This window comes from Schistocerca serialis, chromosome 10 (genome assembly GCF_023864345.2).
Source record: "Schistocerca serialis cubense isolate TAMUIC-IGC-003099 chromosome 10, iqSchSeri2.2, whole genome shotgun sequence".
Classification (NCBI taxonomy): domain Eukaryota; kingdom Metazoa; phylum Arthropoda; class Insecta; order Orthoptera; family Acrididae; genus Schistocerca; species Schistocerca serialis.
The window spans coordinates 231,533,618-231,561,456 of NC_064647.1; the positions used below are offsets into that span (position 1 = coordinate 231,533,618).

The window sequence follows — 27,839 nt, forward strand, 5'->3', positions numbered from 1 at the left end:
CACTTGCCATCTACATTCTCAATTATTTGCTGGATGTCTTCCAATCTCTGCCTTCCTCTACAGTTTTTATCTCTACAGCTCCCTCTAGTAAAAGGGAAGTTAATCCCTACTGTCTTAACAAATGTCCTATCGACCTGTCCCTCCTTCTTGTCAGTGTTTTCAATATATTTCTTTCCATGCCATTTCAGCCTCCCTTTGCCTTATCAGTCCACCTAATTTTCAACATTCTCCTGTAGTACCACATACATGCTTTGATTCTCTTCCATTCCAGTTTTCCCACAGTTCATGTTTCACTACTATAGAATGATGTGCCCCCAAACGGTAACAAAAATTGTATTGAAATGCAGGAAGACATGCATATAATCAGTGATTGCTGCTGTAGTTAGCAGCTGTCAGGCTCTTTCAAAAACAAATCTCCACTTTCCTACACTACTTTCAAATGAGCAACGTTGGTATGGTCTTGTAAAATGCATTCTATTTCCGTCAACTGCAACTGTGACTCGAGAAGTGTTTTCCAATAGAAAGACATACATAAAAATCACCCTGTTTACACATGGCTCCCAAAACTGGATTTCACAAACTGATTTCCCAATACCACTTTTGGTTTGGTGTGTAAAAACTTCAAAATTAATTCTGAAAGTCCGCTTCTAGTTGCTGGTTTTCCATTTCTGAAATCGATTCTTGTTCCAGTGCAAATGCAACTGGTTCTGAAATGTGCTTGGGCTGTCAGCTTTTGTCCTGTTTTTAAAAATTTTCACGCAATATGGACAGAGTGGCTTTCTGTACAGTGAAGGCTAAGTAGAAATATTAGACGGAAGCTGTTTATACCTTGTCTGACTGAAGAGAAATAGAGATTGTACTGACTAAATTAGAGACTGTAACAGCTGTTTTCCAGCCACCATAATTAACTCTGCTAGCAAATCCACCTCAGACCTTAACATATAAACACAATAGCAAAAAATGGTTTCCGAAATTCAGTTTTTGTCTTTCAGAAGATGTGTCACATGTAAACGTAGTGAATGTGCCGTGGCTTTGCACGGTTTTGCATTTGTGCAGCAAATCGAGAGAGACTCATTTGTGCAGTATTGTTTCTTCAATGACATTACCTTTTTTTTTACACTATGCTGCTGAAATTGCAACTCCCTCCTTTGCAGCAAGGCCTTATTCTATGGAGCACCTCCTATCAAAGGTGTAACCCTTACTGTTAGTGACAAAGGGTCTGAGGCATGTTTGAACACTAGTCTCACACATTTTGTAGATGATTCATTTATTGGTTTAAGACAAGAGCCTCGAGGAAAGTAGTTTCAAAAGGGAAAAATAGCCTCTGTCGACTACCGCTAGCCACCAATTAATTCTGCATGTGGTAACACTGTCTTTGGTCACAGTCGAGCCTATGTCTTTGAACTTCCTCAGTATATGGACAACCAGATACAGTTACTGACTTTGAAGTGCTTCTCGTGTGTGCTGTTTAACAAGCCACATATTTTGTTTTAGACTTTTTGATTGTCAACCCCATGTCCTTAGTAGCATGTTCTAACACAGCAAAGGACTCCACTGCTATCAGAAATGTTGTCAGTATGTCTGCATCATCAATTGAGGTTAATATTTTCACTGGCCTATGGAAGATCACCCCCTGGGTAGCAAGTTAGCTTGTCATGTCACATGTTATAGAGTTATATTAAAAAGGAGACAAGCCAGGACATCCTCCTCAGTGAATATCCAGCTGCTCCAACAGTACTCCTCAAACCCTAAATCTACTTCTCACATTGCTCAGTCATCCTCACCAACTTCTAAGGCATTCCCATTTATCTCAGGGTGATGTATCATTTCTCTCTATTCATACTAATATATTCAGATTAAAAGTCAATGAACAGCTGGTGTGTGCCAAATTAAATTTTTTTTATCTAAGATTTGTCGCAGAGTGAAAAATCTGTCTACTGATGACTTCCCTGGTAGAAATCCATGTCGGTACGGAACTGTTTCTCTCAGGACAATTGGGTGGATGTAGTCAAAAGGAGGCTCACGAACACCTTACACCGCAAGTTTATAAGTGTTAATCCTTGATACTTTACACACACCATTTGACCTATTTTCTTATAGTGTGTGCATGTAATTCCTTCCTTCCAATGTTGCACCATTTTCTCCTCTTCAAGGCCAATCTAGAGCTCTTCCAATTTCTGACCACCCTGTTTTAAGTCCTTTTTACATGATGAACAAAAGTGGCGAAGAAAGATTATAGTCTACTGAAGCACTCCAAGTGAACTAGGCCTGAACTATAAACTCACACAAGATCTTGTCACAGTGTGTTTAAATGATAAATATACACACAGTGTACTGCTATTAGCATACCAGTAGCAAAGTCACATTAGCGTATCATTAATTATTTGTGAAATTTACAAGGATTTAAAAAGTTCCATGAAAATATTTACGAAAAGTGCTCTTTACTCATTTGCTCAGAAAGTTCCTCGTGATAACAGAACAACCATAAAGAGAAACAAAACTCAACATACAGTAGTGCACCAGACAGCAATATGGCAGACTCAGCACTCTGCTGAGACGTGACCACAGCAGACAGCTACTAGCTCGCACATGTGCAGTGAGGCCACTAGTACCTAATTTAGAACTGGCTCTATTTCTTCATCCCTAGATTTAACGCACATCTCTACTAACACAATCATAACAGTGAGCCCATTCACACTATAAACGGCCGCAATTCATGCAACTGGTTGTCAATCAATTACAGGTTTGCTCCTTGTGTAAAACAGGCGTCAGCAATTTTGCACAGATTTAGTCTGTTTTGACTGCCTCATTCTTTAATCATTTCAGGGCAGTTCTTGAGTTTCCATCTGTTGGATGGCCTGAATTCTCTTCTTTTCTTGTTCCTGTTGATCCATCCTATAACAAGTTTGTTGAACTGATGCCTGTATTAACGTAAACGTGTGATGTGAACATTGTACAAGAAGATGGAGGGGCTTCAAAATAAAATTGATAACATTAAAAGACCGTTGCCACTGTTAACTGAAAATACATTCATGTAAAATACCTAGCCAGGCTTAAGGACTACTACACTTTTAGTGCGTTGTCTGGGCCACAGCAGAGAAGCAATTTTTAGTGGTGTGAAAAATGTGGAGGGACAGGTACTGTTCGGGGTAATGTTGGTTGGTTGGTTTAAAAGAGGGGGGGAAGGACCAAACTTCGAGGTCATTGGTTCCTACTGGGGTAATGTATTAACAACTTAGCACTTAACATAAATTATAACATTTTGTAGATGACATGATTATCTGTGACAGCATATCCGTCGTGAGGGAGTACGGGAAGAAACTACAAGAATACATCGATATTGCACTCAGTTGTGCTCTTTGACTGATACCCAACAACAGATTTGTGCACGGTGTCACGGAGGGCACTGGCAGCAAGCTCTGAGCTTTTACAGGTGTGCCAGGCTCGACTGGCAGTCGAGAAGGAAGTTTCTGCTGGCAACAAGAGTGTCTGTCATCTCCACTTTGAGCAGACGAGCTAGGCAGGAGCCTTCACGGCAGGTGTCAAACTTGTGTGAGCATACGGGCAGGAGGCAAAGTGGCAGCCATGCGTTAAGTGAGGGAATCATCGAGGTGTGGCCGAAGGAAGATTGGTGTACCTGTTGCCATTTGGGATAGCCCGTATTCAGTCAAAAAGAACTAAATTCAGTGAGCACACTTCAGAACATTGCCTGTTTCTGTGTGCTTGTTCCACAAAGCTGACATTAACACACATTTTGAGCTGTTTTTTTGTTTTTCCCAGGCCTTACTCCCCATCGAATTGCTGTCGATTTCATTACTGTGTGTTCGTCATCAGTTCCGATAGACTCGGAAAGAGTAGATTATTCATTGTTTCATATTAAATGTCTTCCACATGTTAATTCCTTCTTGTTATCACATATCAGAATTAAATGTATTTTGTCTTAATGTTTAAACCGCTCATTTATCGGTCTCAGTGCCGTGGTGGAGGGGGAGAATCAAGTTGAGTGGTCCAGGTGGTGTGAGCTTGCTCAGCGAAAGCATCTGATTTTAAGATTTTTATTGTGTGAATTTCTTTTAACTTGTTTTAATTTATGCTGTACATTTGCTTAATTTTATTTGATTAAGCTTCCATGTTCAGCACTGTGTCTTCCAAGTTTGAAACTAGCTGTATTACACACTCTTATTGGGTTTATCAGGTCCTGTTGTCGGTGGTTTTTATTGAGTAGTCAACAGCTATCGCCATCAGATATAAGTACTATTATTTTAATTTGCTCCTTTTCTTAATTGTGGATTTTAGATTATTTATCAGCACCATGAAAAGTTATTTTAAATATAAAATATGTGTCTTGGGGCTGGCCACAGGGCAGATCTCGCAGCCAAGGAAGCGTGTCTTGATCCACACGTATCTCAGTGTGCTATCCCCCTGCATGCACTCACCTCGCTGTTGAGCTCCCGAGTCATGTGTCGGTGGGAGGACGAGTGGCTGGACGTGACTGACAATAAGCTCCGTCTAGTCAAGCCCACAACGCGTGTGTGGTGTACTTCCTTTCAGCCCCATCGACGGGATGAGGTTCTCCTCACTCGGCTTCGAATTGGCCACAGCCCTATGACGCATGGCTTCCTGCTCCGGCGGGAGGACCCTCCACTGTGTGGTGCTTGCGGCGTCCAGGTCACTGTGCGCCACGTTTTATTGGATTGCGTTTTATTTTCTGACCAGCGGGCCGCGGCTGCCTTGCCAGCGGACCTGCCAACTCTTTTAGGCAACACTCGGACGAATGTGGTTAAAGTTTTAAAGTTCTGTGCCATGTCGAATGTTTTTACAAAGATTTTAGGGAGGGGATTTTAACTTGTTTCCTGTGTGACAAGCTCGCCCATATTTTATGTAAGTGGCCAGACACTGACGGTTTCCTATGTCATCCTTGTCGCTATGTTATCCCTTACCTTAGGTTTTACCTTCTCAGGTCGTATTTTCCCTCTTTTCCTGCTTTGAGTGTGTTTTTCAGTTTCATTAGGTCTCTCCACATTCGTTCCTTTTACTGTGTGTCAGGGCGCTAATGACCTCGATGTTGAGCGCCCATAAACCCCAACACACACACACGAAATGTATAATTTGTGGAACTTGGAAGAGCTGCCCTCTTTGTGACTTGGTGATTGTTGTATGTTTGTCAAATGTGTACCAGTGGCTGCGCTATTCTGCAGATCTTGTGTAGAATGACACATCCAGTGCAGTGAGCTAGTGCAGGGTTCAAGTCCAGCCCACATTCAGATAATTGTGAAAGGAAGCTAATTGGACATCTGCTGGCATTTATAATTGTATTTTAATCCTACGGCCCATTTTGTATTTTGTTATTCGTGAGCACAGTGCTGGTTATTTTAATAAAAGCATCGATTGTACGAATAGTACTTATGTGATGACCTTGCCCTACCAGTCCCCAATCACCTAGCACACTGGCATCTAAAATTTCACAAAAGATTGCTTCCAGTGATCTATTTATAGACTTTGCTGTTTTTTTAAATTTTATTACTAATACTGGGATAATTTATATTGAATTACAGTTATTGTATTATAAACCTACATTATTGACAGTAATTGTTGTATCTTTTTTTATCAGTGAACATACAAAAATGAGATTTTTCTCATATTTTAAAATGAATCACATCAGCCCAAATGCAGCAAGTTACTTTGTATATCCTACCTATGTTTATCTGTTACTTTTTAGTATCTGTTGACTCTGGTCGTGCAGGATAAGGCTCATATAATAATTCTGCAAGTAAATAGTTTACCATTATTGGTCTACATTGTTGTTTAGCAATAAGACAAACGATCAATTTTTAGATGACTGGGAGAGAACAGTATCATCTGCTGACTCACCTGTAATAAAACAACAGTAGAACAGCATTCAGTTCTAGTAGTGGAATTGGTGCGTGAAGTTTACTTTATTCAGTAATACAAGCAAACTATGATGTAGTATTCAAAGGCACTACAATGGATGGAGTTTTATGCATTATAAACAATGACAATTTTGAAGGACTGATAGATGAAGACAATGAAAATGTTTGTGTGTACAGATGGCCAAATGGAATTATAATAAATGTGTGTGTATTGGCATCAATTTTGGTACTGTACTCACTTCTGCAAGTAGGTGGAATAGCTAAGCAGAAAACCAACATTTAAGAGCCACAGCTTGTCAAGAATTACAATATACATACGGGAGAAGTAGACAATCACAACCGGCTCATCAGGACATGTGCCACTTCTTTATGCAGCAAGAAATAGTACAGAGCTCTCTTTACAAAAACCGTATACCACACGACACATTGACCGAGATCTCTGAATTCATTGCAGTACGGATGATATCTGGCTGTCCAGTGTCTGAAAATGGCTACCAGTCACAGAGTGGAACATCCCTTATCAACAGTGATAAGAGCATTGCATGAAGTGAGATATGGTGGAAAGGACCACTCTGTGTCAAGAAGTAATCCCCAAAGACACTGTCAGTTTGCTGGTCACAAAGGCAGACCACTGATATTTTGTATGAAATGTAACATTACCCTTTGTCGCAACTGCTTTGAACCTTACCACACAAAATAAGATGGAACGACATGAGAACACAAATAGGTGGTTGGAACTGAAAGTAATTGGTTTTTATAGTGACAAATATATGTAAGTAAATTTTAAAAGTATAAAGCTTTTTTTCTCCTACAACTGAAAGATATTTGTAACACAAAAATATAATAAAAATGAGCAATATTACGAATATGTATAATTTTGTTTAGTATATGTAATTTACTTTTACAAATACTAAAATTGTAATAATTTACTTCTGAAAGTGAATGTTCAACAGAAAAATCTTCATCTAAATGTTTGTATAAACTCAATATAATGGAAGGAAACATTCCACGTGGGAAAAATTATATATAAAAACAAAGATGAGGTGACTTACCGAACAAAAGCGATGGCAGGTCGATAGACACACAAACAAACACAAACATACACACAAAATTCAAGCTTTCGCAACAAACTGTTGCCTCATCAGGAAAGAGGGAAGGAGAGGGGAAGATGAAAGGAAGTGGGTTTTAAGGGAGAGGGTAAGGAGTCATTCCAATCCCGGGAGCGGAAAGACTTACCTTAGGGGGAAAAAAGGACAGGTATACACTCGCACACACGCACATATCCATCCACACATACAGACACAAGCAGACATATTTCAATATAATATGTCTGCTTGTGTCTGTATGTGTGAAGACGAAAGGAAGTGGGTTTTAAGGGAGAGGGTAAGGAGTCATTCCAATCCCGGGAGTGGAAAGACTTACCTTAGGGGGAAAAAAGGACAAGTATACACTCGCACACACGCACATATCCATCCACACATACAGACACAAGCAGACATATTTCAATATAATATGTCTGCTTGTGTCTGTATGTGTGGATGGATATGTGCGTGTGTGCGAGTGTATACCTGTCCTTTTTTCCCCCTAAGGTAAGTCTTTCCGCTCCCGGGATTGGAATGACTCCTTACCCTCTCCCTTAAAACCCACTTCCTTTCGTCTTCCCCTCTCCTTCCCTCTTTCCTGATGAGGCAACAGTTTGTTGCGAAAGCTTGAATTTTGTGTGTATGTTTGTGTTTGTTTGTGTGTCTATCGACCTGCCATCGCTTTTGTTCGGTAAGTCACCTCATCTTTGTTTTTGTATAAACTCACATAGATCAAGCGATTCTGTTCATCTGAGTACTTTATTTATTTTTCAAAGGAATTATTTATGTTATTTGACACTACTATATTATATATTTAAAAAAAAGTTTGGTGGTAATGGGTTAAAAAAGTTTCAGAAACTGCACGAATACACTAGAGTGCTCTTTGTGCCATACGAGCAGGTATCATACACAAGAGGTCCAAGTAGTCACAGCTGATACACTACGAACCTCTGCACTCAGCATAGTTGAGTGCTGCACACCAGTGTGGTTAACCAGTTAGCATGTAAAGAAGGTTGACCCCCAGCTCAGCACTGCTATCAGGATTTTAAATAGATGTTCAAAGACTATGCCACTGTACTGGCTTCCAACACTTAGTCACATAGCCTCATCTTCCCTATGGAGACAGGAAGCTTTGGTAAGGGAATATAAGTAACATGCGATTTTCTTCTTTTCATCAACAAAGATGCCCCAATTTTGGAAACAACTTGACTTTGCTCTAGAAACCACCCTCTGGGAGTGGCTCAACAACTGGTAGTTACTAGTTTCAGCAAGGATACTAAATGACCCAAGTGCTGGAGTGAAAGTGCCTCCCCCGAGAACCGCAACAGTATTGATCCGGCAGATAAACTTGATGACTTTGAGCTTCCACATCAGATACCGAAAAGCCTAAGCGGACTTTGAATGAGACACAGAATATGTGCACACTATCTCCACAAGTAAGCAAAGCAACCGAGCCCTTCCTGCAACGGTGGGACTCCAAATCAAACTGCTCAATCATTGCCCAGCACTGTGAACTAAGAGCCTATCAGGGTAGCCTGGCTGAATTCTGCAATGCTGCACCATCCTGCATCGAATGGTCTGCTAATTTGGGCAACAGGATACGATGATACAAGTTATCTGTTGTGGTTTTATGTTTTGTTTTATTATATTCTGTATTTTATCTTATTCTGCATCTTTCATCGAAATATTTTATCATCAATCATGCATCCAGTGTACACTACGCATGTAGCGCAAGTTACTCCCAACCCAGTCTTTGCCCACACAAGTAATGAGGTGAAATGTTAACATACAGTATAACAACAAGCACCTTTGTGTGGTTGTAAAGTATAGTTTTAGTTGATGAAACACTTGATATTCAAAAGTTTGTAACTTGCTATTCAGCATTTTATTAGTGGACACTACCCTACAAATAACTGGTATAAAAAGCATACTGAAAATGACTCGAGCTGAGGAACATTAAACAGAGTGTAACATCTGTCAGCCCTGTCATGTCCCTGTTTCTCTATATTTTTATTTTCCTCATTATGTGCAAGGTAAAGATGAAGTACCACAGTTAAATACTTCAGCATCTACAATCATATTACATCACTCAGATAAATATAAGGAAGTTTTTCTTATCAGACTGCAAAGGATACACATAAAAGTGTAAAGTGACAAGCCAGAAAAGTTAACAACTAGAGAAAAGCAGATAAAAAAGAAGAATGAAATTGATGCAGATATAGAGATAAGGAAAAGAAATATATTCTGTGGTTTCATTTTGGAAATCCTTTTCTTAAAATGTTGGCCTTGCTGTTGCTTCCACATTTTCAGTTTTCAGCTTCTTTGTTTTACTACTACCAGTTTCCTATTCCTTTGATTCTGCTATGCTTTGCTGACCAAAGCTCTTACGTGCCTTCACACTTAGATCCTTATTAGTATGTATTTCTCAAACCCACTCACATTTGCAGGATATTCCGGATCACCTTTAGTACAATCATACGATTGCTGTCACCTGGTAAAAGAAGATTTTGCTAGCCTTATTTCATTTTAGTTTCATCTCATAAGTGTATTCAGTGGACTAATGTGAGGTAGGCAATGTTCATGTATTTTTATGAGGCATGTTCAGAAAGTTAGTTTACTGTGACTACAAGAGGCTGTGTTTGTTTTTCTCAAGGTTGGCAACATGAAGTGGCAGAGGGGGATTCCCTGACTGCAGTGAACATTGCAGGAACACAATAGTATGTAAACTCACATTGTAGTGTCCAGTCATGTGAAAGATGACAGTCAGAAATTCTGCCAAGTGCGAGACACGTGCTACGATTTGCTTCAAGTGCGAGACACGTGCTACGATTTGCTTCCTACTCGTGGAAGGAATAACACCTACCAAAATTTTTTTTCAAAGCAAAATAATTATCACAAAAGTTTCATGAACATAACAAGTGTGTTTAAGTGGTGCAGGGAGTTTATTGGAGGCAGAGCCAATATTCGTGATGAACAGAGGAGTGAAAGACCTTCCATTCCGATTGATGAGTCAGTGCAAATTTTTGTGAAGATCACCAGTTGACATTGGATGAAATTTATGTGATATTTACACAACTTCCTAAAACTCTTTTATACAAGACACTCACAGAAATGTTGGGATACCAAAAACTGTGCACAAGATGGGCCCCAAAACAGCTAACAGAGCAACACAACAAAAATTGGGACAGTAGCACCTGCGAGTTTCTCGAACAATTTGAATTGGAAGGTGAGAATTTTCTGAGCTCTGTTGTAACTGGAGATGAAACATGGCTGGCTGATGACATGCCTGAGACAAAGAGACAGTCATCACAGTGGCATCTGTAAGACCCCCAAAAAGTTATTCTTTCTTTATGTTTATGATACATGAAATGTACGGATCTGAGAGTCCACAGATGTATTAATAAGTAATTGTAATACTTTTTTAAGATAATAAGTGAAGGCACAGCCTTCACAGTTTTCTGCAGCCAGCAAGATGCCTTGCAGTTTTGCATTGTCTCTCGTTCTTAAGCTTTCGCTGTGTAAGCTTCTATCTTGTTGGCTCTTAAGAAATGTGAATATGTTTACACATATTTAAATTAATACCTTTCAGATTTAATTATTTAACAAACCACATATACCCTTTTGCATTAACATCTAGTAATTATCAACTTTGTTTGCAGCTGTTCGTGAAATAAATGTGAAAGAACTGGCGTAGAGTCTCTGCCACTGGCACGATCCAAACACTGATTAGTAAGTTAGCAGATCTTTTATCGTGCCCCAGTGAGCTTGCAGTCTCTCAGAAATGAAGTCTGACACTAAGTGAATCAAACAGCATAATGCAACTGATTGATCACATTATGCACTCGCCTTTTCAAAATTATATAGAGCCATGTTCTTCCTTCCTCCTTCGCAAGCAGTCAAAAAATTCAAAACCACCATTTTAGGCAAAAAATCATGGCCTCAGTGTTTGGGATTAAAAAAAGCACTATTTTGGTCAAACTTCTGTCTCAGGGGGAGACCATCAATGCAAAGTATATTATGAGACTCTAAAAAAACTCTAAAGGAGCATTGAAAACAAAAGTAGGGGAATACTGACAAGAGGAGTGTGCTCATTGCTCGAAAACACCCGTCCTCGAACAGTCTTAGCCACCAAGTTGCTCATAGACTTATTTGGTTGGGATGTTTTGAACACCCCCCCCCCCCCCCCCCAATATGCCCCTCACCTTGGCACCTACAGATTATCATCTCTTCACCTCCCTGAAGACATATATGAGTTTTATTAAATTTTCAGCTGTCGAACTGGTGCAGAAAGAGGTTCAGAAGTGGGAGAAGAAGCCATGGCTCACCACATGCACTGAACAGGATGGCGATTATGTGGAAAAATAGTCAACAAGTGTATCAACAATTTCTTGTAACTTTTTTTTTTCAAATATACTTTTTCTAAAAAAAGAAAAATATGAAAATGTAGTACACTTACTTCCTGCCTGTGTTTCATATTACCTCTCCAACATCACACACTCCTCCAATAAACTTTTAGTATTTTGTGATGTTTGCAGTACATCAGTATCCTCAAGCTCATTTGAAAAACTATTTTTGTTGTTATTTGTTGCTGTATGACAAGTCACCTTTCAGTTCTACATTAGCATATGCTGAAGACAGTATCGAAAATTATTTGCATACAACTGCCTTAACTACATTCATCCATCACCTACTTAAGTATTTATTTAGACAAATGTGCAAGATGAGTGTATCACAAGCAAGAAAAAATAAATACATTCGGAATTCTCATGTGATATGCAGAACTTTTTATGTAAAATTGCAAGAGGCACGTACCATCGGTAGCGCTCGCGTAGAGTGGGTAGCCTCCGTCAGTGTAGCTGGAACCGTAAGGCTTCTTTTTCTTCTTCTTGGGGTTTTTCTTGGCACAGAGGAGCGTGCTTGCCTTCTTTGACTTGCCTTCCTTTGTCAGCCGGTCACCGGCTATCGTCTGCTTCATTGTTTCACGTCTGCAAAAGGGCAGAGGCTCCCTTACTAAACTCTCCGAGAGAAAGGTAGTGACAGGGTTTTCCCGTCAACAGGAAACAGTGTTAATGATATACAGGGTGTTTTAGGAGGAACAGTACATTTTAGTAGCAATAGCACAAACTAAGTCAAATAAAACATTCTATATACTGTGTCCAAGTTTTATTCGTTACAGAGATGTGTTTTCATTTCAGGTATTCGCACTCTAGTTGCTATCAATTTATGTATCAAATGTCATTTTTGTTTTTAAGCGTAAGGTCTCAAGTTGTGTGTGAGTCTACATTATTGAATTCCCCAAGTTTAATACAAAACTTGATGACGTAACATTGCTCTAAATTTGGCTGTTCCATTTTTGTAGCACACAACAAAGAAACACTGATAGCACTATCATAAGTCACGAAATGGCTGTACAGAGCTGAATCTCAGGCTGTGCATCTGGAAGGGGTGAACACACTAGTCCACACAAGCAGAACAACACAGCATTGCCAGATCGCTTGCAGTGCTGTTAGTCTCATTACTTTTCTCACACAACTTGTAACATTCCTCAGAAAACAGATCAGCAGTAATAGCCACGTTTCTTGGCCCCCAAGATCCCTGAATCTCCCTCTGTGGAATTTTTGCCTGTGGGTACAGTCGAAAGATAAATCTATGAAGAAAAAGTAAACACAAGGCAGAAATCGATTGTTCCAGTTGAGAACAGTACTGCCCCCATAAAAGAAAGGCAAGATGACCTCAGAAGTGCACAACAAACACACACACACACACACACACACACACACACACACACACACACACACACACACACTCTCTCTCTCTCTCTCTCTCTCCATTCAAGCTGCAGGTGGAATTTACGAAAATTAACTTTGACCTTCATTATTTGCCTTTGCTTAACACCTTCTGTGCATGTTTATTTGGGTGACTTTCTACCAGCTGTACCTCTGTGACCAATAAAAACTGGACACATCATATGGAATGTATTGTTCAAAATAGTGTACACTAACACCTTTTAAAATATTTGGTATTCCTCCTGAGACACACTGTATAAAAATCTGAGCAGCTGTGCACACTAGGGGAAAAAAATGCTGACTCAGGCAGAAGCAAACCAAAAAACTACCGTGTAACATGAAGATGATAAAGCAAAACTATGTCAATTCTGCTCTTTATTTTACTACATTATTTTCAGTTCACATTGCCTTCAACGAACTAGAATTGACTGTTATCTTTGAAGACGATGATACGAAGGGAAATATCAAAACACAATTTAAGATACAGATTACTATAGTGTGATAATGCTACCAAATCACAAGTAACTTTTCTTCTACATGTCATTTTGTTGGTGACACTATTGGGAGGTCAGTTTACTTTCACACACCAATATCCTTTAGAAAATGAACTCTTGAAAACAGCAGGGGCCTTCTCTGTCGTGCACATCTTCAAACCGTTTGAACACAGCTGTTAAAGAAATTATCCTTACAAATAACAGCTTCACAATGCATTTGAAGAGTTTGTGATTAACAAATATCCACAGTTTGGATAACAGCTGTAATATTAATTACTGTAACACCAATGTACGACTGTTTGAGAGAGTAAGTGTTTATGATGGTGGTCATAATTGTCATGGAAGGGCAAGAAAAACACAATGTTAGATTCTGGGCATGCAGATGTAAGAAAGTTGACTTACTTCTCCAATTATCATTCAGTAATGTCTTTTGGCATCATATTCTGGGGTAACTCGTGATTGATGAAAATAGTGTTTGTTGCTAAGAAGTGTGTAATAATGACAATGTGAGGTATCATATCTACAACAGTTTGGCATACTTGTGATGAAGCAAGCTGGGATAATTTTTACTTCCCCTCTTGTTTTGTCATCTGCCTTCTTAAAATTAATTTTTTCATAACTAATTACCATTAACATATGTGAGTATAATCTACATTTTCATTACAGAGAAAGATTGGCCTTCAGTTTTAAAGAATATAACATCAGGTCTAATTTTGTGCACAGTTTTATGTAAGTAACTGATTTTCTAATTTATTTCGACTCTTACTAGTTAGTATCTCTTGTTATAGGATGAAATCAGTAATAGCTTCATAACTTAAAGTCTGTTGTTGACTTATAAACAAATATAAATTCTGTGCCAATTATAAACATTTGGAGGAACAACAAATAGTAATCTTAAAGTATCTGTTTGGCTCTATTCAAAAACATGTTAGCAAAGCCAGCCCTTAGTTAATTCCAAAGTAATTAACAGTTTTTGTCAAAAGTATTGTTTGCATAACTATATTTGTTAATTTCATGATTAAAACAAATAATTTGGCCTAACCCTTATAGTAGAAGAAACTGTTGAAAGGAATGAATTTTTTGATGTATTCAGTTAAGCAAATGAGTTAAGTTTTAATTGTAATTTCTCTAAATTAAACTTCGAACAATATGTAGTTTCAGTACGTATTATTGTGAGGATATATAAGGGCCCAACTTTTGGTCTCGAGACAGTCAGTCCACGGCCGAGTTTCAGGCGAGAAACCTGCGTTGGTTAGAACAACAATAATGCTTCAACTTAACTGTGAAATAAGTGTTATACAATTGATGATGAGGTCCCATACTCTGAGGAGTGTAGGGAATGATGCGGGAGACATGCACTGCCGATAGGCAAGGTCGTAGTGGAGGTGGTTTGCCATTGCCTTCTTCTGACCATAATGGGGATGAATGATGATGATGAAGACAACAACAACAACAACAACAACAACAACAACAACAACCACAACAACAACAACAACCACCCAGTCTTCTAGAGGCAGAAAAAATCGCTGACCCCGCCGGGAATTGAACCTGGGAGCCTGGGTGCAGGAAGCGAGAATGCTACTGCAAGACCGCAATATTAGGCCGTCTGTTAAAACGACGATAGTGTCTGCTCTGTACGTACCTTTCTATTCCACAAGAACTGTGAACTTTGTGATTAGATTTTTTACTGCTCATAGATATTCAACAGTAAACTATTGTAGCAGTATGTGGATGTTTGCCTGAAAACCATTAATGAGGCTTATTGAAAGTTAATCAATAGTGCACACTGGCCATATCAAGCGTGTATATGGGGGGTTGTGAAAAGTGAAAGTAAAGTACTGTGAAACACAAATGTGTACCTGTTGGCTACATCATTTAAAGTAGTCAGTGTTGTGCTTCCACAACACATTTTTCAGCTAGTGTAGCAGTGCAGTACATCGACACTGAGGACAACAAATGAAGAAGTAAAGAAGGCAAACTGTCTCATATGGTGCCCCAACGTGAGGACTGTTGTATGTAGGCACAATAAACTCGAATTCACAAAACTGTCACAGTGAAGTGTGAACTCGAGTGGTTTACAGGGGATTTAAATGGAAAAGATGCTACAGCCAATCAGCACTGGGGTTTCATAGCCACAGTAGGACAGCACCCAGTCAGCGAGTGGTTTTATGGAGGCAGCCATTGAGTACAGGAGCAGCCAAGCAGCACGCAGGTGGACACAGCTGACCAAGATAAACAAGATGCCTTGCTGAGATAATTACAACTTGCAGCAGACAACGAATTGAGATATCCACAGCAGAGCAGGAGCTGACAAGCGATTAAAAACAAGGTAATTCATTGCAAAAGCTGTTTTGTATTAAGTGATACATAATGAGTGACCATAATGAAGAAGATGGTGTGATGGGAGACAAGAGACAATAAGCGACCGTTCCGTAGACGATGGTGGCTACAAATCAGACATGAACATAACTTTGAATGATGGGGACAAAAGTCCTATTGTAGATGAAATGATTAAAGCGTCAGCTACATTGTGTGGTAATAATAATAATGTTGTGTGACGAGGGCCTCCCGTCGGGTAGACTGCTCGCCTGGTGCAAGTCTTTCGATTTGACGCCACTTTGGCGACTTGCGCATCGATGAGGATGAAATGATGATGATGATGATGATGATGATGATGATTAGGACAACACAACACCCAGTCCCTGAGCGGAGAAAATCTCCGACCCAGCCAGGAATCGAACTCGGGCCCTTAGGATTGACAGTCTGTCGCGCTGACCACTCAGCTACCGAGGGTGGAAACATTGTTTGGTGATGTGAACAAAATGGACAAAAACAGTACTGGAGTGGGTGAAATCGATAAGGTTAAGGAGGAGAAACCTAACGGCAAAAGTCAGCAAGGGCAAAAGTTTATGGCAGACAAAAATTTGGAAGCAATGTTAGGGCAAATTATGAGTAGTTTGGGTAATATGAGTAAGAAAGTAGACAATAGTAGTATTAAAACTGACATGACTAGTCTAAAAGATGAACTGAAGAAATAAATTAAAAAGGAAATTAAGGTAGTTAGCTCTAGCCTTTCATAATTAAATAAGAAGGTTGAGAGAAAGATTGTAATGAAAAGATAAAGAAAGTAGAGCAGAATACTAATGAGAAATTAACATTAATAAGTAGTAAATGTGCAGAAGAGAAAAAGAAGCTTTGTGATGACTATAGGAGGAGGGTGGAGGCTTCTGAGAAACAGTGTAAAGATGAAGTCAAAGCTGCCAAGAAATTTTGTGCACATATACAGACACAAGCAGACATATGTAACGTATGTCTGCTTGTGTCTGCATATGTGCGAATGGATATAAGTGTGTGTGTGCGCGCGCGAGTGTATACCTGTCCCTTTTTCCCCTCTAAGGTAAGTCTTTCTGCTCCCGGGATTGGAATGACTCCTTACTCTCTCCCTTAAAACCCACATCCTTTCGTCTTTTCGTCTTTCCCTCTCCTTCCCTCTTTCCTGATGAAGCACTTATGAAATTTGTTATCGGCAATCCATCAAAGTTTGAGAGTAACAGAGATATTGACAAATACAGTTCTAGAAGGCAAAATGATCTGTGTTGCCCTTTAATGAACATATTGGGTCGGTGCATAAGTTTGTAGCATTTCTGCATGTTTGTATTCCAGTTGCTATGGGTTTATTTCTCAACTGTCACTCTTCATTTTTAGTTGACTTTTGCTGTTCGAGTTAACATACTGCTATTTTGTAATTTCAAGATAATGAGTGAAGCTGTGGACACCAGAAAGTATGGTGCCAAGCGGAGAAATTGGAACATTTCCAACATATTCCTCTGTTTAATTTCAACAGAGGAGTGACAGCAGTGGAAGCAGCTAGAAACATTTGTGCCATTTATAGGGATAATGCCATTGGACAGAGAATTGCAAGACAATAGTTTTCTCATTTTAAGGAGGGTAAGTTTGATGTCAGTGGCTCTCCACATTCAGGAAGAACTTTGGGCTTTGATCAAGATCATTTAAACACATCAATACACAATGATCCATGTTATTAAACTCAACAACTGCCAAAAGTGATTAACTGCGATCATTCCATCATCATGTGGGATTTGCATGCAATGGAGAAGGTTCAAAAATCGGGTGTTTGGATACTGCATGCTCTAATCAAGATCACAAAAACTAGTCAGTTGCCATATGTGCATCCCTGCTTGCTTGTCATCAGTTGGCTCATGAACAACACTGACCATTCCTATCCTGTATGATTACTGATGATGAGGAATGGTGTCTCTACACTGACATAAGGAAAAGAAAGGAATGACTGATCCCAAACAAAGCAGCAACTCACCATACAAAGACTCGCACACATCCACAAAAGATAAAAGTTATGCATCTGGTGGAATAGCAACAGTGTGGTGTACTATGAATTGCTTCCCCAAGATGTAACCATTACTGTCGACAATGGCCAGAAAGACTGAGTGAAGTGATGCTACTCTGCAATAACAGCTGCCTGCATTCTGCATACAGAAGTTGGGCTGGTAAGTCATTTTGCATCCATCTTATTCACCTGATCTTGCACCCTCAGATTTTCACCTTCTCTACCTGCTATCAAGCAACTTTCCAGATGAAAATGTGCTCTGAACAGTGCTTGATGAGATCTTTGCCTCAAAACCATGTGATTTCTACAGTGGTGGAATTGAAAAGCTATCCCAGCATTGGTGGACTGTTGTAAATAGTGAAGAAGAATATATTAAATACTACGAATTTCTGCACCAACTCAATATTTTTGGCACGGTAATAGGTGAACAATACAGCTACTGTATGACACACTGTGCATGGAAGTAAACCGTCTGACACGTAGCAGAAGAATGTTCAGATGTAGTTAAAAGTTGTTTGTCCTTCTACACCATAGAGGAATTTTTTAATAAAAATAATTATTAGTCACACATTCTCTCTCTCTCTCTCTCTCTCTCTCTCTCTCTCTCTCTCTCTCTCTCTCTCCCCCCCATATCATAACATTTGTCATGAGCATGATCTATGGTCTAACTTAAGTCTGATGACTGCGGACTCAAGCACAAGGAAAGTATTACAGACAGAGAGCAGATTCCCACATATGTGGGGTCTTTTGTGCCCTTGTACTCACTGGTGCTGGAAGGACTTGGAAGGGATGAGCCCGGCGAGTGTGAGGTCTTCCTCACCCTCGCGGTACGCCTGCCACCAGTTGGGATCGTCCTGACTGATAACGTGCAGCACGTCACCCTTCTGGAAGCTGATTCCCAGCTCCCTGCACGGGATGTACAGGTCTTCCTCAGGGTCGTAGTCGAAGTGCGCCTTCATATGGATCTGCCACAAAAAACATCCAGTCGAGTGTGACCTACTCGAGCAATCGTAGCTTGGAATACTTTCCTGCCGGTCTGGACTGACACGAGAATAAACCGTTGGAGTTGCTGCTAATCTATCTTTTTGAAAAATGTATTTTGATAATACTGTCTCAAGAAAAACAAAATTTCTTCTTTCGATTCGAGATCGAAAAACAGAAAATTGTGTCTTTCTCCACACAAACCCTCAAAATACAAGGTGATTTTTGATATGATATGGAAATGCGTGCAGAAAAAACAAATTGCAGACTAAAATTTCTCTTCAAAACTTTGTTTAGCCAATGGTTTAGCCAGTAATTGTTGGTAAAGTTGTTTGTTTATTGGATGTCCTCTGGAAACCACATCTGGTCAGAACAAGCAGCTGTCAGGAAGGGTGTGCACAAAGTCTTCATATGAGGGAAAGTATAAGAATAGCATAGCCGGGCGAGCCCAGAACACACACTGTGCATTCTAAGCTTTTGCCCTTTTTCACTTGGTTCACAACAAGCTTTCTATGTATTTTGCAACAAATGGTTCATGAAATATTTGAGATCAATTTACATATAAATTAGTTAGTTTTATGCTTTTTCAGCTTGTCATTTGTGAGCTATGGAGAAGTAATGATAGCTCTGTAGTTTCTGTGAAGTATGGTGCTACCTTTGCAATGAAAAGTTCTTGACTAAATACAATGTATGTGAGAAAAGTAATGAGACTGACAACACTGTGAACTATCTGGCAACACTGTGCTGTTCTACTTGTGTAGACCAGTGTGTTCATCCTTGTATGTTTGAGCTCTGTAGAGCCCTCGCGTGACTTTTGGGAGTGCCATCGGTGAAGTTGTGTTTTTGTTGATGTCAAAAAAATGGAACAGTAGAATTTAGAGCGATATTATGTCATCAACTTTTGTGTTAAACTTGGGGAGTCCACTGGTGTGACCTCTGGAGACTGGAAACTGGTCTACGGGGAACATTCCTTATCGGGAGCACAAGTTTTTCATCGCAATAAATCGTACTCGGAAGGGCGAGAATACATTGGAGATGAATCTCACTCAGTGAGGCGTTCAACTTCAAAAACTGACAAAAACATTGTGCACGTGTGCTCTCTCATGAAACCGGACTGATATTTAACAGTAAGGATGACAGGTGACCTGTTATTCGTAAAAAACTTTCACTATACGTCAAATTTTGACCAAAGTTTTGCCTATGCAAAAGCTTTGGTGCCTAAATGATACTGAAAAACCTCATGACAGAGAAGAATAACAGTGGAAAAAATGCCTATATTGATCCTCTTGAGAGGATTTCCAATGACAAAGTGGCAACGTAAGGAGTGACACTCCGAGACATCTCCTCGACTGGAAAAAGCCTGAATGAGCAAATCAAAGATCAAAACAATGCTGATTTGATTTTTTGACAGCAGGGGTGTCATGCATAAAGTATTTTTTCCTGCAGGATGAACTGTGAACCAAATGTTTTACAAAGATGTCCTTGAAACAATCAGTAAAACGGTGAATTGCACATTGCAGGCAAGTGGGTGCTGCCCATCATGACAACACCCGATGTCATACAGCCACTTCCATCGCAGAATTTTTGACCTCAAAAGACATCCCTCTTTTTCCACAGCCCCCCCCCCCCCCTCCCCTCACCTGTCCCATTCACCTAATCTAAGTCTTTGTGTGTGTTTTCTTTTCCCAAAAGGATGCCATTTTAGGACTCTGGAGAACATTCAAAAGAATGTGACTGACATGTACAAGCTCTACCAGTTGAAGGCTTCCAGTGCTGCCACTGAGACCAGGAATGACGATACCAGTGTTGTTATTTATCCAGTAAAAGAAACTCCAATAGAAAATTATACAAATAATGTCTTTGGAAAAGTTATTGATTGGTTTTCTGTGAATGGACTAGCTCTGAACTTCGAAAAGATACAGTACATCCAATTTTCTACTGCAATAAGTACGGTTCCTTCAATAAATATAGCACATCAACTGAAGTCAGTAGCCAAGGTAGAGCACAATAAGTTTTTGAGTGTACATATAGATGAGAATCTCCATTGGCAAATTCAGATTTTGGATCTCCTAAAGCAACTAGGTTCAGAAACTTCTGCAATCAGAATAACTGCCAATTTTGAGTATATAGAAATTACCAAGCTTACATACTTTGCATACTTTCACTCTTTGATGTCATACAGAATAATATTTTGTGGTAACTCAACACTTAGTCAAAAAGTACTCACTGCCCAAAAGAAAATGTGAGGGGGCACAACATCTTGTAGGCATCTGTTTAAAAAATTTGGAATTCTTACAACAGCCTCACAGTACATTTACTCAGTAATGAAATTCGAATGTATTTTGTGCCATTTAAGCGAATGGGGTAGGCAGTAAAAATTTTAAGCAAAAAAATGAAAAAGAAAACAGAAAAACCTTGATTCATGTGTGCATTTCTTATGCAATTGACACATTACACATCATAACGGTTATTGTGAGATTGAGCAATGCAATACGTAACTAACTAACTCTGCCAGCGTATAGCTGATGAAGGGCTTTCTTTGAACGGGACAGTGTTATTGTTTGAAGAAGGTAAAAACTTTGGTAGTCTCATTACTCTTCTCAAACACCTCATATAAAGGTAAGAATTCATAGAACAGTGGAAGTGTCGACTCAATGACAGACACTGCAATGCTAGCACAATGTAGCATTTTTTTTTCCATTCAGTGTGTGTTGTAACTAATAAGAGGATTTCTTTTAAGCTATAGCCAAGTATAACAGGTACGTTTAACATGTAGTTATAAAAATAGTAATTGAAAACAAATGGTGGAACTAATGATCCAAGTAACACTTTTAAAAAAAAGTTTTGTGTGTGCAAGCTTTCAGAGTCAGTGGCTCCGCCTTCCATCAGAAGAGTTCAACGGGAAGGGAGGGGTGTGAAGGAAAAGGACTGTAGAGGTTTAGGAAAAGGAGTAGGGTTTGACAAACTCAGCCAGAACCTCAGATCAGGGGAGTCTTACTGGATGGGATGAGAAGGAAAAACTGATTGTTGGGGACTGTACTGGACAAGATTTGAAAAAATCTCATCTGGTGTAGTTCCCAACAATCTGTCTTTCCTTTTCATCCTGTGTGGCAAGTCGACCCTGACCCGGGGTTCTTTTCCAAACTCTACCCCTTTTCCTAAACCTCTCCAGTCCTTTTCCTTCAGCCTCCTCCTTTCTCCCTTCAACCCTTCTGCCAGTAGAAGGAGCCACTGGCTCCGAAAGCTTGCATCCGTAAAAACTTTTTTTATGTGTGTTCTCCCGCCAGTGCTTGGTGCGTACATTTTTTATGTATTCAGTTATAAGGGCCGTTCAATAACTAATGCCCCACATTTTTTTCTCAGAACATATTTATTGTTAAGAGTCAGAATTTGGTGACAATATACATCAAGATGTCTTGTCCACGTCCTATTTTTCTACGCAGTTGCCATCACATTCTATGGCCATACGCCAGTGCTGTGGAAGAGCATTTATTCCTGCTGGTAAAAGCTCTTGTCCTGTACGCATAGCCATTTTTTCACTGCACGACTGCCATTCTCGTCATCTTCAAACAGTAGAGCCAGTTGTCAAGTTGTGATGTGCCGGTTAGCACAAATAATGGCGCTGTCCGATTCAGCATGGCTGATCATGGAGCTCTGTTTCCGCATTTTCTGAGACTGTAAGTTTCTTTACCCATTGGCCAACTGTATTCCTGTCAACTGCAGCATTGCCATACACTACACACAGATGTTTATGGACGTTCACCATGGTTTCTTTCTCTGCACACAAGAATTCAATAACAGCACACTGCTTGTAATGTGAGTCATATGTAGTCACCATTTTGACACTGTGCTATCGCTCTGTCATCTGCCAGAACCATTCGAAACTTCACCGGTGAACAGAACAAACATAAAATGTGAGACACCAACAAGGACGTTTGTCTATGTATATTAATGGATTTTTTTTTAAAAAAAATGTGGGCTGTTATTTATTGAAACCTTCATACATTGTTACACGTAATCAGTATGTTCCAGAAATTGTTGAAAATTTATTAAAGGTGTTTCACATTAAACTTTATTATTCAGCATTTAATTATCAGTTTCTGATTGTAATAGGGCAGTTACTTTTTTTACCCAAATTAATGTGCTAGTAATGAAACTGTAATTAAAAAGTTTGTGTCTCCAAAAATTTCTTGGGGAAATATAAGATTATAAATATGGTCACTGCGTGTCAATTCTACGACATTCCTTGTCTAGCTTTTGATCTGTGAAGATATTTGGCCAGTCACTCTCTGATTAACTTAGTTCCTGAAGGATACTGTCTTCTTGTCTGTAAAACTTGGGTTGTGAACAGCTGATCTGATGTTGATCAATGACAGAAAAATTGAAGAAATGTATTTCAATCATTACATGAAAAGCCTAGCCTTAATTAATGAGTGGGAAGCAAGAGAGGAAAATGAGTAAAACATAGTACCTACTTATGCATAAAATGAACTCGCTTTGTTTGATGCTTAACTTTCTAGCAACATCTTGATACAAGAACAGCTATTAATGTGCTATTAGCAGTTTTTATTTAAAATAAAAAAGCAACTTTTGTGACACTAAATAAATGCATTGTGCGAAAGTGGTTTATGGATAAATAAAGAACAAGAGATCTAGATAAATAAAGAGCAAGAGCAGTATTACCAGTAGAGCTCAGCCTGGAACACTTACAATGGTGGTCTCCCGCGGTGGTGGCGGAGGCTGGTTGCTGCTGCCAACCACGAGAAAGGACAGCGTGCCTGTCATACCGGCAAGGATGTCGCACACCTCGTTCACGGACTTCCCACGCATCTCAATGCCGTTCACCTCGAGGATCTCGTCGCCCTCGCGGAGCAGGCCAGACTTCTCTGCTGCCCCTCCCCGCACTATCCGCCCGATGATGACAGCTTCTCCTTCGTTTCTCACTGTGGCACCCTGGAACCAAAATAGGGCTGTTACTCAAACCAAATTGTCAGCACTGTTGTTGTTGTTGCTGTTGTTGTTGTTTTCATTCTGAAGACAACTTTGATGCAGCTTTCCGTGCTATTGTATACTGTGCAGATCTCTTCATTCCTACATAAACTATGCCCATTTAAAAATGCTTACTGTATTCAAGCACTGGTCCTCCTCTGCAAAATTTACCTCCGAAGCTTCTCTCACCTATCAAACTGACCGTCCCTTTCTGCTGCTTTGGAAGCCTCCATCGAACGGCTGTCGGTCAACTTTGTGGAGGATGTACGAAGAGTCAATGTGCGACAGGGTCGGTCACGGTGTGTGGATGTGGATGTTTTGTGGGTGATAAAGCTGGTGATCTAGTGAGAATTAATGGAACATTGATAAGGAAAGATATCGTAGGATACTGATCAACAATTTAGTTCCATCTGGCAAGAGACTTATTGGTCATGGGTTTCTTCTTCAGTAGGACAATGTACAGAGGGTATGTCAACAGAAAAGGAAAATGGGCAGAAATGTAGAATATCATTTGGCTGAGTTATTCACTTGACTTAAATCCTGCTGAACTTTTATAGGATAAACTTGACACAGAGGTCAGAAAACTGACAAAGTACAGAATAATTTACAGGGATGTTGGACTGCAAGATCTGCAAAAGCACTACAAAGTCTTACCTCCAGAATGCCAATACTTTGTGCAGCTGTTCTGAGGGAAAACAGCAAATACTTTGAAGAAGCTACACACTAAACCATACATGTTGTATCTAGTGACAGAGAGAGATAAAATATTTTTTTTTTTAGTCCATCTAGTTTGTAGGTTGAAATAATGTATACAGCTTTTATCATGGGTGATCAAAAACTTTTGACCAGGAGTGTATAACTAATTTTGCCTTCCTCCATTTATTCTTCAAACGAAGGGGCGGAACTGGTTGTGTGAGTTCCTACATCTCTGTGGAATCCAGACTGATCTGTATGCAGGTTGGTTTCTACTATACTGTCCCTCTCTGGGAACCATATGGTAGTCTGGTCTCTCCACAGATGCTCCTCCAATGAGGCTGCTTCTAGAGTGTGGCTATTCATGTTGTTGAGGCATGCCAGCTATCCCACTAGGGCAGGGTGCATGGTTTGTGGGGAAGGGGGACACCATTCTTACTGTTACAAAAACTATAACTTCTGCAGCACATTTTAATCTATTGTTATTGTAAAGTTCTTGCTTAATAGGCCCACTATTTATTATTTCCCCCTTTACACAATGCTTTATAAAATGCCACTTGATACATTCCTGACATAAACAATGTGTCATGTTGTGTGTTTACAGCCTAACATTTTAAAATACTGACAGCAAAAATGTAGATTGAAATACTGAGAATAAACAGGTTTAAACACCTTTATTGTTCAATTACACTCTTGGCGATGAATCCTGAAACAGAGTAACAACCGTGAAATATATGACAAGGCTGAAAAAAAAATATTGACCGTACAAAAAGCAGGGCAGCATAAACGGTCACAGATTTGTATGACTTACAGAAACACTGGAAAACTTGAAGTGGCAAATGCCTGAAAATAGATGCAACTATCCAGCAAAAACTTGGTCACAAGTCTTCAATTAGCAGTATCGGGAACACTGTACAACTACCCATGTATTACTCATGTAAGGACTGCAGAGACAAGATTATACTAAAAGAGGCATGCAAGACTTTTTTTCTGGAACCACGTTGGTTTTGTTCAGGACTCCAACACACCATGTCATTCCCCACCCTTTGGCTACAAAACCCTAACTTTCAATTCTGTCACATCACCTTTTCCATTCCAGATTGGCAGTGTGACACTAGTTTTCCAGACTGCTGGGACTATAATCTCATCAGCAGTTCTGTTAAAGAGGGTAGTAAGAATTGTGGCACCTTCTGGCCTAGGATCTTCATTACTTCACGTGTTATGTAATCAGGGCCAGTAATTTTCGTATTCTTTATCTTCTTGACCGCTTCCTTGACTTCCTGGATGGTAACTGGTAGTACAGGTCCATCAATAGGATCGACACTCAGTATTGGAGGAAGGTCAAATTCCTCATTGATGATTTTGGAGATAATAACTCCATCTGATGAGAATGTTGAGAGGGTGCCGAAGGAGTCGACCATCTTTGTCCTCGATGTGTGTGACGTGACCAACGCCCTGGGTGGCTGGGAGACATGCTTTGGCTAAGCAACAAATTTTATTTATTCCTTCAAGTGTGTCTAGTTTATCATTCAGACAGTCATAATAAGAAGATTTAGCTTCTGTAACTGCTGTCTTGGCAGCTGCTCTCTAGCTACATTATTCTGTGACATATTTTCAAACGTTAACGGATTTTTGAGTCACCCTCTAGTACATCTTAAGACCATTTACGTAGCACCATATTGCAGAGAGCTTCATGCAAGTTTATACTATCAACTCCAAAATCAGTCTGAAGCAATTAGTACTGGGGAACAGTGATGCAGGACATGCTGTTTTTACTTGAACCTCTCAGAACATAAATTGAGTCAATTCCGTGTTAGTGTGCCTTCCAATTTGTATTCTGTGTTAGATTTAATTTATTAAGTACTTTTTGACAACATGTATTTCTTTAAGGACTTTTAAGAATCACAGTCGTAGATAATATTTACAAAAGGCTGACTAAACTTCATGCCCTACCAGGATGTTGGTTACATATTGATAGGCTGATCAGACATCTTGGGTTTGACAGGACAGTCCCAGTTTTCACATAACTGTCCCAGTAAAATCATTTGGGACACATAATTGTCCTGGTTTTTAATCGAGAAACAAAATGATTTGCAATAATATTATCATTTGATTAAATAGTTTGTTAAAATCGAGTTTCTTAGAAGTAGAACATTATAGACATATGTATTTTCACAATGCCCCCTATAGGCCTACCGCATTTGGTTTAACTCGTATTACGCTTAAAGAAAGAGTAAGAGAATTATCGAAAAGAAAAGCAGGATTATCTACCTACGCCTCTAAGATTAGATTGGATTAGATTCAGTTCTCACATCACAGACCCAAAAATGAGATGATTCTCTTGGCTGTAGAAAATGTCAGAAAGTATAACACAAAACACACAGAATGTTTGAATATTGTACTCACTTCCCTGATCATTTGTCAGGAGATTGTCAGATATGTAAATACATTATAGTAAACTGGAAATGCTAATACTTATAGAATGAATACACTGTCAGAATGAAACATAGTTTTGCACTTTTAATAAATTTACCATAAAAAACACCAAATCTTGACTGTTGTGACCAGTTCTGTCAAAACTGAAATCTAACAGACATTTTTGCTTAAGCTGGTCTAACAGTTCCTGTTAAGACATTCATCTATAGAGCAGAAGGAGTTGCCTGTCAAAAAAATTATATTTAAATTGTGTTTCATCTGAAACCAAGTTTCTAATGGTTGCTGGCAATTTGTTGAAAATTTGGGTTCCTGAATACTGGACCTGTTTCTCGACCAATGTAGGCAACTTTAGATCTTTATGTAGACTGTTCTTATTCCTAGTACTGATACTATGTGTTGAGCTATTGGCTGGAAATAGACATATTATTTGCAACTCATATCATTAAGGAATAAATATACTGAGAAGCAGTGGCTAGAACACTCAGTTCCTTGAACATGTTTCTTCATGATGTTCTTGAATTTACACAACAAATGAATCTTATTACACACTTTTGCACTCTAAAAACTTTTGCTCGCTTTGATGAGTTACCCCAAAATATGATCCCATATGATATAATAGGATGAAAGTAAAAAAAGTATGCAAGTTTTTTTGATATGTATGTCTTACATCTGACGTCATTCACATTGTAAATACAGACTTGTTTAGGTGATTCAGCAATTCTGTGGTACGCCCTTCCCAACTGAATTTATTGTCGAGTTGTAATCCCATAAATTTAACATGTCAACCTCTTCCACCTGCATGTCTTCATATGTTATACACGTGCTGGAAGGAAATCTCTTACAGGTTCTGAACTGCATATAGTGGGTCTTTTCAAAGTTTAATGACAGTGAATTAGCTTTAAACCATTTATTAATGTCAGCAAACATTTGATTAGCAGCCATTTCTAAATCTGTAATTGGTTTGATATTTACTGCAATGTTTGTATCATCTGTAAATGAAACAAACTTAGCATCTGGCAATGTTACAGGTGAGAGGTCATTAATGTACACAAGAAAAAGCAACAGACCCAAAATAGAACCTTGAGGAACACAATATGGAATCAATTCCTATCAGATGAAGA

The 27,839-nt window shown here is 39.3% G+C and overlaps 1 protein-coding gene across 2 annotated transcripts in view; it reads right to left on the reverse strand.

Annotated features, from left to right (window-relative positions):
- LOC126424930 (protein PALS1) overlaps positions 1-27,839 on the reverse strand; it is a 795,237-nt gene that overhangs the window by 30,916 nt on the left and 736,482 nt on the right. For both annotated transcript variants that reach the window (XM_050087777.1, XM_050087776.1), the window contains exons 8-10: positions 23,311-23,553; positions 18,385-18,584; positions 11,786-11,958 (exon numbers count right to left, since the gene is read on the reverse strand). In XM_050087777.1, coding sequence (XP_049943734.1) covers positions 11,786-11,958; positions 18,385-18,584; positions 23,311-23,553 — 616 coding nt within the window. The remainder of the gene's footprint in view (positions 1-11,785; positions 11,959-18,384; positions 18,585-23,310; positions 23,554-27,839) is intronic.